This window comes from Thalassophryne amazonica, chromosome 7 (genome assembly GCF_902500255.1).
Source record: "Thalassophryne amazonica chromosome 7, fThaAma1.1, whole genome shotgun sequence".
Taxonomy (NCBI): domain Eukaryota; kingdom Metazoa; phylum Chordata; class Actinopteri; order Batrachoidiformes; family Batrachoididae; genus Thalassophryne; species Thalassophryne amazonica.
The window spans coordinates 9113406-9131755 of record NC_047109.1 but is presented as its reverse complement, the minus strand read 5'-3'; the positions used below and the strand labels follow the sequence as shown (position 1 = coordinate 9131755).

Sequence of the window (18350 nt, the reverse complement as noted above, 5' to 3'; positions counted from 1 at the left end):
CAATGTATAGTATGTCCCTTTATCCAGCAATTACAAAACCAAGTAGAATAACATCTCACAGTGCCACAATAATCGATAATATCTTTACGAATATTATTGAAAATCAAGTTATAAGTGGCCTGTTCATATGTGATATCACTGATCACTTACCTGTTTTTATTGTTTATGACTGTGACCTTAAAAAAAACTAATCATGACAGAGAAGTAGTCCATAAACGAATAAGAACAGAAGAAACAATAAATGCCTTCAACAGCAGTTTAAGTATACAAGACTGGAGTACAGTCTACAGTGAGTCAGATGTAGATGGTGCATATAGCAATTTTATAGATATTTTCTGCACGTTGTATAAAAAACATTGTCCCCTTAAAGAATACTATAAAAATAAAAGATACAATAAATGTCCTAGGCTAACTAAAGGAATATTAAAAGCCTGCAAAAAAAACAGCCTTTATAAAAAAATTATTAATTCAAAAACAAAAGAAGCTGAAATAAGATATAAAGTATATAAAAACAAATTAACAGAAGTCATCCGAATAAGTAAAAAGTTGTACTATGATGAAATTCTACAAAAAAATAAAAACAACATCAAAGAAACTTGGAACATTTTGAACAACCTAATTAAACCAGGATCTTCCAATACAAGATATCCAGATTATTTTATTGATAAAAATGTTCATGATTACAACATGAATAATATAGTGAATGGTTTTAATAAATTTTTTGTACATGTTGGCCCTGATTTGGCAGCTGAAATCCCAAATCCAGGAATTCAGCACTCTAATGAAACTATAAAAAGAAACGTAAATTCAATTTTTCTTTCAGCAACAAATGAACAGGAAATCAATCAATCAATCAATTTTTTTTTTATATAGCGCCAAATCACAACAAACAGTTGCCCCAAGGCGCTTTATATTGTAAGGCAAGGCCATACAATAATGATGTAAAACCCCAACGGTCAAAACGACCCCCTGTGAGCAAGCACTTGGCTACAGTGGGAAGGAAAAACTCCCTTTTAACAGGAAGAAACCTCCAGCAGAACCAGGCTCAGGGAGGGGCAGTCTTCTGCTGGGACTGGTTGGGGCTGAGGGAGAGAACCAGGAAAAAGACATGCTGTGGAGGGGAGCAGAGATCGATCACTAATGATTAAATGCAGAGTGGTGCATACAGAGCAAAAAGAGAAAGAAACAGTGCATCATGGGAACCCCCCAGCAGTCTACGTCTATAGCAGCATAACTAAGGGATGGTTCAGGGTCACCTGATCCAGCCCTAACTATAAGCTTTAGCGAAAAGGAACGTTTTAAGCCTAATCTTAAAAGTAGAGAGGGTGTCTGTCTCCCTGATCTGAATTGGGAGCTGGTTCCACAGGAGAGGAGCCTGAAAGCTGAAGGCTCTGCCTCCCATTCTACTCTTACAAACCCTAGGAACTACAAGTAAGCCTGCAGTCTGAGAGCGAAGCGCTCTATTGGGGTGATAAGGTACTACGAGGTCCCTAAGATAAGATGGGACCTGATTATTCAAAACCTTATAAGTAAGAAGAAGAATTTTAAATTCTATTCTAGAATTAACAGGAAGCCAATGAAGAGAGGCCAATATGGGTGAGATATGCTCTCTCCTTCTAGCCCCCGTCAGCACTCTAGCTGCAGCATTTTGAATTAACTGAAGGCTTTTTAGGGAACTTTTAGGACAACCTGATAATAATGAATTACAATAGTCCAGCCTAGAGGAAATAAATGCATGAATTAGTTTTTCAGCATCACTCTGAGACAAGACCTTTCTGATTTTAGAGATATTGCGTAAATGCAAAAAAGCAGTCCTACATATTTGTTTAATATGCGCTTTGAATGACATATCCTGATCAAAATGACTCCAAGATTTCTCACAGTATTACTAGAGGTCAGGGTAATGCCATCCAGAGTAAGGATCTGGTTAGACACCATGTTTCTAAGATTTGTGGGGCCAAGTACAATAACTTCAGTTTTATCTGAGTTTAAAGCAGGAAATTAGAGGTCATCCATGTCTTTATGTCTGTAAGACAATCCTGCAGTTTAGCTAATTGGTGTGTGTCCTCTGGCTTCATGGATAGATAAAGCTGGGTATCATCTGCGTAACAATGAAAATTTAAGCAATACCGTCTAATAATACTGCCTAAGGGAAGCATATATAAAGTGAATAAAATTGGTCCTAGCACAGAACCTTGTGGAACTCCATAATTAACTTTAGTCTGTGAAGAAGATTCCCCATTTACATGAACAAATTGTAATCTATTAGTCAAATATGATTCAAACCACCGCAGCGCAGTGCCTTTAATACCTATGGCATGCTCTAATCTCTGTAATAAAATTTTATGGTCAACAGTATCAAAAGCAGCACTGAGGTCTAACAGAACAAGGACAGAGATGAGTCCACTGTCCGAGGCCATAAGAAGATCATTTGTAACCTTCACTAATGCTGTTTCTGTACTATGATGAATTCTAAAACCTGACTGAAACTCTTCAAATAGACCATTCCTCTGCAGATGATCAGTTAGCTGTTTTACAACTACCCTTTCAAGAATTTTTGAGAGAAAAGGAAGGTTGGAGATTGGCCTATAATTAGCTAAGATAGCTGGGTCAAGTGATGGCTTTTTAAGTAATGGTTTAATTACTGCCACCTTAAAAGCCTGTGGTACATAGCCAACTAACAAAGATAGATTGATCATATTTAAGATCGAAGCATTAAATAATGGTAGGGCTTCCTTGAGCAGCCTGGTAGGAATGGGGTCTAATAAACATGTTGATGGTTTGGATGAAGTAACTAATGAAAATAACTCAGACAGAACAATCGGAGAGAAAGAGTCTAACCAAATACCGGCATCACTGAAAGCAGCCAAAGATAACGATACGTCTTTGGGATGGTTATGAGTAATTTTTTCTCTAATAGTTAAAATTTTGTTAGCAAAGAAAGTCATGAAGTCATTACTAGTTAAAGTTAATGGAATACTCAGCTCAACAGAGCTCTGACTCTTTGTCAGCCTGGCTACAGTGCTGAAAAGAAACCTGGGGTTGTTCTTATTTTCTTCAATTAGTGATGAGTAGAAAGATGTCCTAGCTTTACGGAGGGCTTTTTTATAGAGCAACAGACTCTTTTTCCAGGCTAAGTGAAGATCTTCTAAATTAGTGAGACACCATTTCCTCTCCAACTTACGGGTTATCTGCTTTAAGCTGCGAGTTTGAGAGTTATACCATGGAGTCAGACACTTCTGATTTAAAGCTCTCTTTTTCAGAGGAGCTACAGCATCCAAAGTTGTCTTCAATGAGGATGTAAAACTATTGACGAGATACTCTATCTCCCTTACAGAGTTTAGGTAGCTACTCTGCACTGTGTTGTTATATGGCATTAGAGAACATAAAGAAGGAATCATATCCTTAAACCTAGTTACAGCACTTTCTGAAAGACTTCTAGTGTAATGAAACTTATTCCCTACTGCTGGGTAGTCCATCAGAGTAAATGTAAATGTTATTAAAAAATGATCAGACAGAAGGGAGTTTTCAGGGAATACTGTTAAGTCTTCTATTTCCATACCATAAGACAGAACAAGATCTAAGATATGATTAAAGTGGTGGGTGGACTCATTTACTTTTTGAGCAAAGCCAATAGAGTCTAATAATCGATTAAATGCAGTGTTGAGGCTGTCATTCTCAGCATCTGTGTGGATGTTAAAATCGCCCACTATAATTATCTTATCTGAGCTAAGCACTAAGTCAGACAAAAGGTCTGAAAATTCACAGAGAAACTCACAGTAACGACCAGGTGGACGATAGATAATAACAAATAAAACTGGTTTTTGGGACTTCCAATTTGGATGGACAAGACTAAGAGACAAGCTTTCAAATGAATTAAAGCTCTGTCTGGGTTTTTGATTAATTAATAAGCTGGAATGGAAGATTGCTGCTAATCCACCACCCCGGCCCGTGCTACGAGCGTTCTGACAGTTAGTGTGACTCGGGGGTGTTGACTCATTTAAACTAACATATTCATCCTGCTGTAACCAGGTTTCTGTTAGGCAGAATAAATCAATATGTTGATCAATTATTATATCATTTACCAACAGGGACTTAGAAGAGAGAGACCTAATGTTTAATAGACCACATTTAACTGTTTTAGTCTGTGGTGCAGTTGAAGGTGCTATATTATTTTTTCTTTTTGAATTTTTATGCTTAAATAGATTTTTGCTGGTTATTGGTAGTCTGGGAGCAGGCACCGTCTCTACGGGGATGGGGTAATGAGGGGATGGCAGGGGGAGAGAAGCTGCAGAGAGGTGTGTAAGACTACAACTCTGCTTCCTGGTCCCAACCCTGGATAGTCACGGTTTGGAGGATTTAAGAAAATTAGCCAGATTTCTAGAAATGAGAGCTGCTCCATCCAAAGTGGGATGGATGCCGTCTCTCCTAACAAGACCAGGTTTTCCCCAGAAGCTTTGCCAATTATCTATGAAGCCCACCTCATTTTTTGGACACCACTCAGACAGCCAGCAATTCAAGGAGAACATGCGGCTAAACATGTCACTCCCGGTCTGATTGGGGAGGGCCCAGAGAAAACTACAGAGTCCGACATTGTTTTTGCAAAGTTACACACCGATTTAATGTTAATTTTAGTGACCTCCGATTGGCGTAACCGGGTGTCATTACTGCCGACGTGAATTACAATCTTACCAAATTTACGCTTAGCCTTAGCCAGCAGTTTCAAATTTCCTTCAATGTCGCCTGCTCTGGCCCCCGGAAGACAATTGACTATGGTTGCTGGTGTCGCTAACTTCACATTTCTCAAAACAGAGTCGCCAATAACCAGAGTTTGATCCTCGGCGGGTGTGTCGTCGAGTGGGGAAAAACGGTTAGAAATGTGAACGGGTTGGCGGTGTACACGGGGCTTCTGTTTAGGGCTACGCTTCCTCCTCACAGTCACCCAGTCAGCCTGCTTTCCCGGCTGCTCGGGATCTGCCAGGGGGGAACTAACGGCGGCTAAGCTACCTTGGTCTGCACCGACTACAGGGGCCTGGCTAGCTGTAGAATTTTCCACGGTGCGGAGCCGAGTCTCCAATTCGCCCAGCCTGGCCTCCAAAGCTACGAATAAGCTACACTTATTACAAGTACCATTACTGCTAAAGGAGGCCGAGGAATAACTAAACATTTCACACCCAGAGCAGAAAAGTGCGGGAGAGACAGGAGAAGCCGCCATGCTAAATCGGCTAAGAGCTAGTAGCTACGCTAAGCTAGCGGATTCCTAAAAACACGCAAAATAAAAGACATTGTTAATAAATGCAGAAACAAACTGTCTACAGACTGTCACGATATAGACATGGTATTAGTCAAAAAAGTCATCATCAACATTTCAAAACCTCTGACCTATATCTGTAATTTGTCATTCCAAACTGGATGTGTTCCGGAAAAAATGAAAATTGCAAAAGTTATACCACTGTACAAAAATGACAACAAACATATTTTTACCAATTATAGACCAATTTCTTTACTCCCACAGTTTTCAAAAATCCTAGAAAAATTGTTTGACTCTCGTTTGGAAAAATTCATAGAAAAATATCAGTTAATAAACGAAGGTCAATATGGTTTTAGAAAGAAAAGAACCACTTCAATGGCTGTTATTGAGGCAATAGAAGAAATTACTAATGCATTGGACAGAAAAAGATATGCTGTTGGAATATTCATTGATCTTAAAAAAGCATTTGATACAATTAACCATTCAATTTTAATCAACAAATTAGAGAATTATGGTATCAGAGGAGTTGCAGGAAATTGGATAAAAAGTTATCTTACAGATAGGGTCCAATACGTGGAAATGGGAAATTACAAATCTGAATGTCTTGGCATTGCTTGTGGTGTCCCCTGGGGGCAGTGTTGGGTCCCAAATGTTTAATATGTATATTAATGACATGTTTAATGCATCTAGATCATTGAAACTAATATTATTCGCTGATGATACAAATATATTCTACAGTAGTGATAATTACAATGAACTTATAAATACTGTAAATGACGAACTAAGTAAAATAAAAAAATGGATGGACAGTAACAAATTATCATTAAATTTAAATAAAACAAAAGCAATGATATTTGGTAATTATAAGGTTAAATCTAAATTACAAATATGTATAGACAGTGTCCAAATTGAAAACTCAGCTGAAAACAAATTTTTAGGAGTAATAATAGACAGTAAATTAACATGGAAAGCCCACATCAGACACATAAAAATGAAAATTTCAAAAAGCCTCTCTATTATGAATAAGGTAAAGCAATTTCTTGATCATAATGCACTCCATACATTATACTGTTCTTTAGTTCTCCCATACTTAACATATTGTGTTGAAGTGTGGGGTAACAACTATCAATGTTCAACACAACCACTATTTATACTACAAAAACGAGCAATAAGGATCATACATAAAGTTGGATTTTTAGAACATAGCAATAATGTTTTTATGCAATCAAAATTGCTTAAATTTCATGATCTTGTAAAATATTCTACATTACAGATTTTATTTAAGGTATTTAACAAATCACTGCCAAGTAACATTCTAAAGTTCTTCTCAGTTAAAGAGTGTGTTCATAATCTTAGAGGTTTTGCCAAATTCACATTATTAAAAGTTAGAACCACTCGGAAAATTTTTTGTGTGTCTGTCTGTGGAGCAAAGTTATGGAATGGTTTGGACGTCAGACTCAAGCAATGCCAAAGCATTCATGAATTCAAGTCACATTATAAACAGAGGGTCTGGGATCGGTATAGAATGATTGAGACTTAACAATAAAAGCCATTTTACATTCATGGCTCATGACTCTGTATCACAATTGTTGGTTTGTGCATTATATGTTCTTTCTTTCATATGTTTGGTTCTTCATCATAATTGGTATTGTTGTCTCTTATCATTGTTGGTATGTTTTTTATATGTTTGCTTTCTTACCGTAATTGGTATTGTTGTCTCTTATCATTGTTGTATGTTTTTTATATGTTTGCTTTCTTACCGTAATTGGTATTGTTGTTTTCTTACCATTGTTGGTATGAGCATCATATGTTTGTTTTCTTTGCCATAACTGGTATCGTTGATTTCTTACCGTTGTTGGTATGTGCTTGTCGCTTGTTTATTATACTGGTATTGTTTTCTTGCTGCTGTTGGTATCTATTGTGGGAATTTACAAGTATTTAAATGTATTATTTTCTTAATTTTCTATCTAATTGACGGGAAGCAGCTATGCACTTTATGTTAAATTTGAATAAAGGGGTGGGATTAAATAAGTTTTCTTCCTCCCACTCATTTTTGAGCAGATTCAATGTTCTGAGTTAATAGTAAATTCAGTTTTTTGTTTTTTATGTTATTGTTAAATTGTTTTTTTTTTTTTTTTTTTTCTGTTTTCTGTATTTCTTATCCTCTGCTCAAATAAAATAGATGATGATGATGATGAATAGGTGGTGTGGACCACCTGGTTGTTATGACAACATTGCAATGTCAGGCAAAACGGCGCAGTACAAGATAACTACTATACTGAGGGATATGTGTGTGCATAGTCATCGCTTTTTTCTATGTTGTTCTTAGACTTCAAGCTGGAAGCTTTGCACAGTAACACATGACACTGTTACCACAAATAAACCAGAATAAGGTGCTGTTGAGTAGCCCCGCTGTCTGCATTTATCGTGTTGTCCTGGTAGACGAACTATCTAGTTATTCAGTGGAAAGGGGCTGGGCAGAACTTCAACCAGCCAGCTGGATCAGTATACAGTGTTTTGCAGTCCTGTCCTGTGGTGTTAAGACGTATTCAGCTTGCATATTTTCACCACAACTCGACGCAAGTCGGGAAACTACAGCAGGCTAATAAAGAAACACAAATGTGATAATGGCAATCAGATATTTAATGATGTCACGTCAAACTCGTAAAACTTGAGAAAAAAATAAGAGCTTATGAAACCACGTGAAGCTTGAGACACCATCAGACAGCAGGACGATATTCTATGTGGCTGCTGTGAGCCACTTCAGAAGTGAAATCAGAGGCATGCAGTTGTGTTTGTGCTGAATGTCTGGTGTTGATATAACTGTACAATTAATACTACACTATAGATGCTAGTAAAGATATGACACATTCTAATCAAATTACATTTTTTTCCATAAATCTGATTGGTTAATCGTGTGAGATTTCAGATCATAAAATATTGTGTAAACTGTGGCAAAATATTAAAACCATTTCACATTTAATGTGTTAATGTGTTACTCCGCACCCTGTCCGCGTGCGTTGCAACACAGATGTCAATAATGGCACTATCAGCTGAGAGTGAGAGGTTGCCAACTGCCATAAAACATGAAGGAGAAAAAAAAAAAAAATAATTGGTGAAGCAACGACACTGAAATGGATTAATTTAAGATACCATACGAAAGTAGTGATGTGGATTCTATTTACAGAATTACCAGTTTGGCATGAAGACGCTGTTGCTACGTTAAGCTTTCATGAGCTGACCACCAGACATGGTGTCAAATACTTTGCATTGTATTTAATACAAATGCAAATACTTTAGATTTTTGAATTCCAAATACAAATACAAATACTTTGTACTTTTTCAAATACAAATACTTTATATTTTGAGTATTTCAAATACAAATACTTTCTATGAACTATAAACAACAAATCAACACAAAAACTGATAAACCGGTGACAATTTATTGTGAAAATAGCATGACCAAATACTATTGATAAGTAAAGGATTGAATGTTTTATCACAAATTCACTATTATAATATCACAGGCAATAAACTATCACAATATATATTCTGTTTCCATCAATATTGCATCCTTTTTTATCCACCATATCACAAAACAATGATAAAATGTCAATCTTCTCGTCTCAGCATATTGTATTATTGTATCTCAATCACAATAACGCGGAACTTATAGTTTTCTGGTGTGTCTCAACACGGAGTTGCAGAGATTCCCAAGTTTGAAAAGTATTTGAAAAAGTATTTGTAAAAGTATTTGGAAATACTTGGGATCGGCAATGTATTTGAAATACAAATACTTTGAAATCAAAATCAGAAAATACAAATACAAATACTCCGAAAAATGTATTTAAGTATTTTCAAATACAAATACTTTTGTATTTGGCCCCATGTCTACTGACCACACCCTTTGTCTGTGTAGCATTTTACCAAACTATATTATTATGCGGATTAAGATGTAGCCTTGAGTTGGGGACACGGGTCCGTGCAAATGTCGGAATTGGATTAGAATTGGAATAACTCTGTTGTGTCTGATGTTATGCGCACGTTAATGCTGGATTTTACAGTTGCAAACTGAGTTTTACCAGCGACGCGTTACAATCATGATTTCCAAAAACAATTTGAAATGTGGACTCATCAGACCACAGTACACTTTTCCACTTTGCTTCTGTCCATTTCAAATGAGCTCAGGCCCAGAGACGGCGGTGGCGTTTCTGGATGTTGTTGATGTATGGCTTTCGCTTTGCATGGTAGAGTTTTAACTTGCATTTGTAGATGTAGCGATGAACTGTGTTAACTGACAATGGCTTTCTGAAGTGTTCCTGGGCCCACGCAGTTAAGATCCTTTGCACAATGATGTTGGGTTTTTAATGTAGTGCCACCTGAGGGATTGAAGGTCACGGGCATTCATGTTGGTTTTCGGCCTTGCCGCTTATCAATCAATCAATCAATCAATTTTTTTTTATATAGCGCCAAATCACAACAAACAGTTGCCCCAAGGCGCTTATATTGTAAGGCAAGGCCATACAACAATTATGTAAAACCCCAACGGTCAAAACGACCCCTGTGAGCAAGCACTTGGCTACAGTGGGAAGGAAAAACTCCCTTTTAACAGGAAGAAACCTCCAGCAGAACCAGGCTCAGGGAGGGACAGTCTTCTGCTGGGACTGGTTGGGGCTGAGGGAGAAAACCGGGAAAAAGACATGCTGTGGAGGGGAGCAGAGATCGATCACTAATGATTAAATGCAGAGTGGTGCATACAGAGCAAAAAGAGAAAGAAACAGTGCATCATGGGAACCCCCCAGCAGTCTACGTCTATAGCAGCATAACTAAGGGATGGTTCAGGGTCACCTGATCCAGCCCTAACTATAAGCTTTAGCAAAAAGGAAAGTTTTAAGCCTAATCTTAAAAGTAGAGAGGGTGTCTGTCTCCCTGATCTGAATTGGGAGCTGGTTCCACAGGAGAGGAGCCTGAAAGCTGAAGGCTCTGCCTCCCATTCTACTCTTACAAACCCTAGGAACTACAAGTAAGCCTGCAGTCTGAGAGCGAAGCGCTCTAATGGGGTGATATGTGTAGAAAGTTCTCCAGATTCTCTGAATTTTCTGATTATGGACTGTAGATGATGGAATCCCTAAATTCCTTGCAATTGAACGTTGAGAAACATTGTTCTTAAACTGTTGGACTATTTTTTCACGCAGTTGTTCACAAAGTGGTGAGCCTCGCCCCACCTTTGCTTGTGAACGGCTGAGCCTTTTGGGGATGCTCCTTTTATACCCAATCATGACACTCACCTGTTTCCAATTAACCTGTTCACCTGTGGAATGTTCCAAACAGGTGTTCTTTGAGCATTCATCAACTTTCCCAGTCTTTTGTTGCCACTGTCCCAGCTTTTTTGAAATGTGTTGCAGGCATCCATTTCAAAATGAGCAAATATTTGCACAAAAACAAGAAATTCTATCAGTTTGAACATTAAATATCTTGTCTTTGTGGTGTTTTCAATTGAATATAGGTTGAAGAGGATTTGCAAATCATTATATTCTGTTTTTATTGACATTCCACACAACATCACAACTTATTTGAAACTGGGGTTGTATATAATCTGGCTGGTGTTAGACATCACAGAGCTGCTGGGGACTTGGCAGGCCATCCAGTATGATGACCCATTCCTCATTCCACAGCCTCCTTTTCTTCTCACACTGAAAGCCACAATACTCAACAGCACACCATGGAGGTCATCTCCCATCTCGATCAAACTACACAGAGTCTAGCAGTGTGTGAGGAAAAAGGTCTATGAGCCATTGTGTTGTGAGTCTGAACAACTTATGATCACTCCTCCCACACACCTTTGCCAGCTCACAAAGCCAAGACGGAGAAGTTAAAAAGAATGAGTAGTGACGTGCAGGAGCCCTGTTTTGTAACACTAGAACTGAATCTGAGGTGTTCCTGGGCTATTATTCCCAAGAGCACGGAGCATGACCATAAACGTGTTTTCCAGGTGGAAAAAGCTGTTGTGAAGCAACCTGTGGATGAAAACAACAACACTTTTAACAAGCAAGACTTCTGAAGTTCGTAATGAGTAATGAAGCGTGGAGGGATTTCAGCATCACCACTGCACATCACATCACAGAGAAACGCTTACGGTGCTGTGAGTAACAAAAAGGACACGGCTGTTTGTCTGATTCCAATGTGATTAGCAGCATGAGGGAGCACCGTGCACTTTACTACATGCAGACATGCAAAGTTTGTCAAATCTTCATAAAAGGTTTCCATAGTTATGTCTCATATTAAAGAACATTTCTGCTTTTAGAAAACTGACATCAAATTAATCTCTTGGACCAACTGACTACAGTAGTGTTCAGAATAATAGTAGTGCTATGTGACTAAAAAGATTAATCCAGGTTTTGAGTGTATTTCTTATTGTTACATGGAAAACAAGGTACCACTAGATTCTCACAAATCCAACAAGACCAAGCATTCATGATATGCACATTCTTAAGGCTATGAAATTGGTCTATTAGTAAAAAGAAAGTAGAAAAGGGGGTGTTCACAATAATAGTAGTGTGGCATTCAGTCAGTGAGTTCGTCAATTTTGTGGAACAAACAGGTGTGAATCAGGTGTCCCCTATTTAAGGATGAAGCCAGCACCTGTTGAATATGCTTTTCTCTTTGAAAGCCTGAGGAAAATGGGCCGTTTAAGACATTGTTCAGAAGAACAGTGTAGTTTGATTAAAAAGTTGATTGGAGAGGGGAAAACTTATACGCAGGTGCAAAAAATTATAGGCTGTTCATCTACAATGATCTCCAATGCTTTAAAATGGACAAAAAAAACAGAGACGTGGAAGAAAACAGAAAACAACCTCTTAAGGCTATGCAAAAAAAAAAAGTAGAAAAGGTGGTGTTCACAATAATAGTAGCATCTGCTGTTGACGCTACAAACTCAAAACTATTATGTTCAAACTGCTTTTTTAGCAATCCTGCGAATCACTAAAGTATTTATTTGTATAACCACAGTTTTTCATGATTTCTTCACATCTGCAAGGCATTAATTTTGTTGGTTTGGAACCATGATTTTGCTCATTTACTAGTGTGCTTGGGGTCATTGTCTTGTTGAAACACCCATTTCAAGGGCATGTCCTCTTCAGTATAAGGCAACATGACCTCAAGTATTTTGACATATCCAAACTGATCCATGATACCTGGTATGCGATATATAGGACCAACACCATAGTAGGAGAAACATGCCCATATCATGATGCTTGCACCACCATGCTTCACTGTCTTCACTGTGAACTGTGGCTTGAATTCAGAGTTTGGGGGTCGTCTCACAAACTGTCTGCGGCCCTTGGACCCAAAAAAGAACAATTTTACTCTCATCAGTCCACAAAATATTCCTCCATTTCTCTTTAGCCCAGTTGACGTGTTCTTTGGCAAATTGTAACCTCTTCTGCACGTCTTTTATTTAACAGAGGGACTTTGTGGGGGATTCTTGCAAATAAATTAGCTTCACACAGGCATCTTCTAACTGTCACGGCACTTACAGGTAACTCCAGACTGTCTTTGATCATCCTGGAGCTGATCAATGGGTGAGCCTTTGCCATTCTGGTTATTCTTCTATCCATTTTGATGGTTGTTTTCTGTTTTCTTCCACGTCTCTGTTTTTTTTTGTCCATTTTAAAGCATTGGAGATCATTGTAGATGAACAGCCTATAATTTTTTGCACCTGCGTATAAGTTTTCCCCTCTCCAATCAACTTTTTAACCAAACTACACTGTTCTTCTGAACAATGTCTTAAACGGCCCATTTTCCTCAGGCTTTCAAAGAGAAAAGCATATTCAACAGGTGCTGGCTTCATCCTTAAATAGGGGACACCTGATTCACACCTGTTTGTTCCACAAAATTGACAAACTCACTGACTGAATGCCACACTACTATTATTGTGAACACCCCCTTTTCTACTTTCTTTTTACTAATAGACCAATTTCATAGCCTTAAGAGTGTGCATATCATGAATGCTTGGTCTTGTTGGATTTGTGAGAATCTACTGGTACCTTGTTTCCCATGTAACAATAAGAAATATACTCAAAACCTGGATTAATCTTTTTAGTCACATAGCACTACTATTATTCTGAACACTACTGTAGAACTTCCTCACAACAAATCACACAAAACTGATCCACTGGTGCAAGCAAGTGACAAAACATTCTACATTTACAGTTGCAATAATATTGAATAATATAGAGAATCACTCAAAGACACAGCAAACAGACTGCAGTACTGACTCTAACCTGTACTGCCTAGCCCAACCTTGAACATGAGCAGGAGTTTTTAAGTATAATCTACTTAAGCAGCAAGTTTCATCACAATCCATCAAGCCCTCGTGTCGGTAGGCTTCACAGGCTCAGCCCCTTTTTGACCACAATCAGAATTCAAACATAATCAATGCTGAACATATCTGAAGGCTTAGTGAGGTGACCTTGTTTAAGAAGTTTCACAGTGACACAGGATAGCGTCAACAGCAGATGCTACTATTATTGTGAACACCCCCTTTTCTACTTTTGTTTTTTACTAATAGCCCAATTTCATAGCCTTAAGAGTGTGCATACCATGAATGCTTGGTCTTGTTGGATTTGTGAGAATCTACTGAATCTACTGGTACCTTGTTTCCCATGTAACAATAAGAAATATACTAAAAACCTGGATTAATCTTTTTAGTCACATAGCACTACTATTATTCTGAACACTACTGTATATAAAGATTGTGCACCCAGTGAGACAGTCCTTTTATTTATTTATTTATTTATTGCTGCATCCCTCCTTCCAGAGCAGCACTGTCCTGCTGACTGTGCAACTCAAGCTCCAGACTGAGCAAAGGCGTAAACACACGAAAGCTATTTGTGTCTTTATAGTTATGCCATCTGATTCAAAACATTGCAAATTCAGTGCATGACAAAAAAAGTTCAAGAACTTCTAAAAGTGGGTAAAAGACATTGAGAGGATAAAATACTGGAGCAAAGATTCCCACAGACTGCAGATCCTGTGCAGCAATAAAGTGTGCGTCTGTTTCCCTGCAGAGTAAATGAATAATGAATTATACTGCTGTCTGAGAGATGGGCGCACGCCGCAGTGGGAGTCAGACCTGACAAAGAACAAATATTTGATTGGTCTCAAACACTGCCGCTCGGTAGCTGACTATCGTGTTTTGGGGGTCACGGGGGTTCCTTACAAATCAGCCTCGTCACTGCTCTCCAGCATCACTAGGCATTATAGACAGCAAAGATGATGCAAACACCTTAAGCTGTGCACGGTGACTAATAAAGCCTCGAGTAAAAATCCCCAACATCTTTCCAGTGTGCAGTTGAGCACCTTGGAACTGCACGTTAACACTGAGCGTTGGCATGAAATGGACAAGCGAGATATAAATAGGAACTAGGAGAAGGTCCACCCACTGACACTGACTGGCCTGCCTGAGGGGTCTGCCTATAATCAAAAAACACCTGAGGGGGACTTCCGGTGATGCGGAACGAGTAGCAGCGTTCGGTGTGAGCTCCCACATTTTCACTGCAAAATATCCTGACGGACGTAGCTGATACAGCCCATACTAGCTACAAAAAAGGCTGGACGTTTATGTGATGTCCTTAGAGCATTTTGGGGGCAAAACGTCAGATAAAATGGCTGCTAAATCTGATAAAAAGCTCCAGGACAAGATCAACATGCTGGCTAGCAGTGCTAGCAAAACACAAGATGGCGACACCGAAACTAAGGAGACTGATCAATTAGACCCAGCGATGCCTAAGGCCATGGCTTAATATTTCTGAGATGATATAACCCAAGTTTGACTCCTTCCTACATAAAATTACCAAGGGATTGGTAAGATACAACCAAGCGTGTGCATGAAGCTGAACAACGTATTTCAGCAGTGGACACAAATGTCAGGGTTATTGGCTTGCCAGAATCTTCAGAGGGCACCTCAGCCGTACATTTCATGGAGTTGTGGATCCCCCAGGTTCTCGGACTGACTATCAAAGCAGGGAAAATCAAACTGGAGAGAGCAAACAGGGGTTTTGTAAGAGTGGAGCCGAGCCCCGTAAGCCTTATCCCCGCGTCATGAACATGAGATTTCACCACTACAGCGATCGGGTTCAAGTGCTGGAGGCTGCCAGACGGGCAAAGAATGTCCATTATGAGAGTAACAGGATCTTGTTCTTCCAGGATTTCTCCAGGAGCACTCAGAGAAAACGTATGGCTTTTAATGAGGCCATAAAAAAAGCTCCAGTCGATCGGGATAGGGTCTTATGACTTGAATTATCCTGCAACTCTGAGGATTACCGTGAATAACACCACTAAATCTTTTGATAAGCCAGAAGAGGCGATGGTATACATCAACACGCTGAGGAGAGAGGACATCACACCTGACGGCAGAGTGTGAGTGGTCACCTGAGCTTATTTACGCCTAGACAGGCTAAACAGTCACTGTCAATTAATTGCAGGATTCATGTGTATAAACAGATTAAAGACACTAACTACTTGAAATGCCGGTTGGAGTAATTTGGTTCATCCAAAAAAACACTTGAAGGAGTTTTTCCTTCCCACTCTTGCTTGCATGCTTGCTCATAGGGTGGTTATGGTCTGGACCTTGCTCGTGTGTAATGCCTTGGGGCAACTTGAGTTGTATAAATAAAGTGAACTGAAATTAAATTACAGGGCAGCAAAGCAAGGATATCTAATTCACAGAAGAAGTGAAAATAAGTACAGTATAAGATACCTCAGCATGAAGTGAATGAGAGTCTATGACGCCACCTGGACAGGATGCCACTCTGTCACAGGTTACACAAGACTGTTACTCAGTTACAGCCGGGTGGACTGAGACAATGCAGATGAAGTGTCTTGACCAAAGACACAGACAGCTAGCATGACAAACACCTGGAATTGAACCTCCAGTCTATATAATGGTATAGTAATTCCTATCCTACAGAGCTACCTGTTCTGCACATAACGTGAGAAGCCTAGAATAGAATGCATCGTATTTTGTGCTTCTGTCCAAATACAAGAACAGAACTATGAATTTTTTTTAATAATAACACTGGTAATTCTGAGCCTTGTTGAAGGTCTGCATGCTGATGGGTGTCCTTCCAGTCTAAATGTCTGCTAACACAGAAACAACGAGCTCGTATTTATCGGCACTGGAATCAGAATCAGTGGGCGGCAGCAGACCAGAGCTGACCTTTCCTGTGGCACGGCGAACCAGTACTCGTGTTTCTTGCCCTGCTGGGCGTACTGCTGCATGGAGGCGCTGGCGTGGGAAACAAACGTCTTCTTCATGGGTTTCCCCACTCGTAGACAGAGGAACTTGTGTGAGCGGTGCTTTGGCTTCTCTGCAGAGCCCGTGCCTAGCAAAAAGAAAACTTCACATGGTCACAGAAGCATGAAAACACTGATAAGTGAACAAGGAGCAATTTAACAGCAAAACGATGTAGTTCATCGCTTCAAAAGAAAATACCTGTTTGATTAGGTGTGCCTAATTTTCTGTCTGATACTGCCTGCATTATTTCAGCCAGCCTCATTCATTCTGTGTTGCAAACATAACAGATGACCTAAATAAACGCAAAAAAGTAGCAGTGAGTGTTCAGCCTGCTTTACATTAGAATTCATCCTTTCTGAGGTCACAGCTGCAGAGAGTCCACCACGGCACCGACTTTTCAGAGTCGGCTCATAACAAGACAAAAAGCTGCTTAAAAACCACTGCTTTTGCAGCAGCGTTTGTTTTTGCATGTTGCTTGTGTGGGTGGCGTTAATGTGCCGAGAATAAAAGGCGGCCCTGCTGAGGTGACCGAGAGCAGGAAGAGTTAATGCAGCCCAGCTTCTCTGCGGGATTATAATTGCGAGAAAGAAAATGATAAATATCTCTCCTGCTGATTTGGCCTCTTTCTACCTGGAGGGAAACAGGTCTTTCTGACAAAACAGCTATGCGCCACATCAACCGACACAAATGAGATCAGCAGGTATCAAAGTCCTCCATCAGGTACAAAGACACAAACTGGGGCTAAATAAATATTGATTCGATTGTGATAAAACTGGTCTTTCATGTTCTCATCTAGCAGCTGCAAACTGGATATAAGATGACCTTGCTGAGATTTTATTTTTTTGACTGAATATTTTTCACCAGTTGTGCAGACATCACATACAGCAATAAGCGACCTGCCAGGAAAGTCACCTCAGATGTCTGTAATTTTATTTTATTTTTGTAACTTCTTCAGAACTGCCACACTTTTGTCTCCTTCTTGCACTCAGTTTGTGATCAGTGTCTACTCCAAAGAGATTTACAAGACAGTACCACAGTATGTATTTCTTCATGATTGACATAAACAAAGTCTAAAACCTATTCAGTGAGTTGGAAATGCTCATGTGTTTATCCTCTCACTTTTTAAAAGTAAACTGGACAGAAAAGTGATGGTTTAGTTATGTTACCCTGTAGGGTACTGTCACTTTTGGAACCCCTATTTTGGCTTTGATTTTTTTTCATGTCATTTATGTCAGGTTGCAGAGATTTGTTTTCAGTGTGAGTTTAAAGGAAATAATTGTAGAAACTTAATATAGCGAACCTGGAATTTTTTAAAAGTGTTGTCAAGTAATTAATGTGTAACAGCTTGTGTAAAAGTATTTCATTTTCTATCTTTGAATTTTTTTTTCTCCAATGTTTCTTTGATGTCTGTTTGGCACCACAGAACCACTCACGTGGGAGGTTCTTGTTGTGAAACAGCTCCCTGAAACGTTGCTGGTTGCTGCTTCGAGCGGTTTTCCAGAAGTTCATATAAAACAACAACGTGCAAAGCAGCACATTTTATGGTGGCGGGGTGGAGGGGCAGGAACAGAAGGCATAAAAAAAAAAAACAAAAAAAAACAGGTGAGCACAAATGTTGCTGATGTTGGTGTTCAAAGAATGTGGTTTTAATTTAAGTTCAAACTGCAATACAAGTCGTGATTCTTCACTAGAAAAAAAGCGATAAGACCAAAAAACATAAATAACCATTGTGTGGTTTTCAGCTCAGCTTTAATCATTTAAGGTATGTTTGTGGCATTTGTGCGTGTGATTGGCTTTAGCTTT

The 18350-nt window shown here is 39.1% G+C and overlaps 1 protein-coding gene across 3 annotated transcripts in view; it reads right to left on the bottom strand.

Annotated features, from left to right (window-relative positions):
• Nucleotides 1-18350, bottom strand: part of oxr1a (oxidation resistance 1a) — a 668289-nt gene that overhangs the window by 32794 nt on the left and 617145 nt on the right. For all 3 annotated transcript variants that reach the window (XM_034173809.1, XM_034173811.1, XM_034173810.1), the window contains one exon: nt 16470-16635. In XM_034173809.1, the coding sequence (XP_034029700.1) occupies nt 16470-16635 (166 nt within the window). The remainder of the gene's footprint in view (nt 1-16469; nt 16636-18350) is intronic.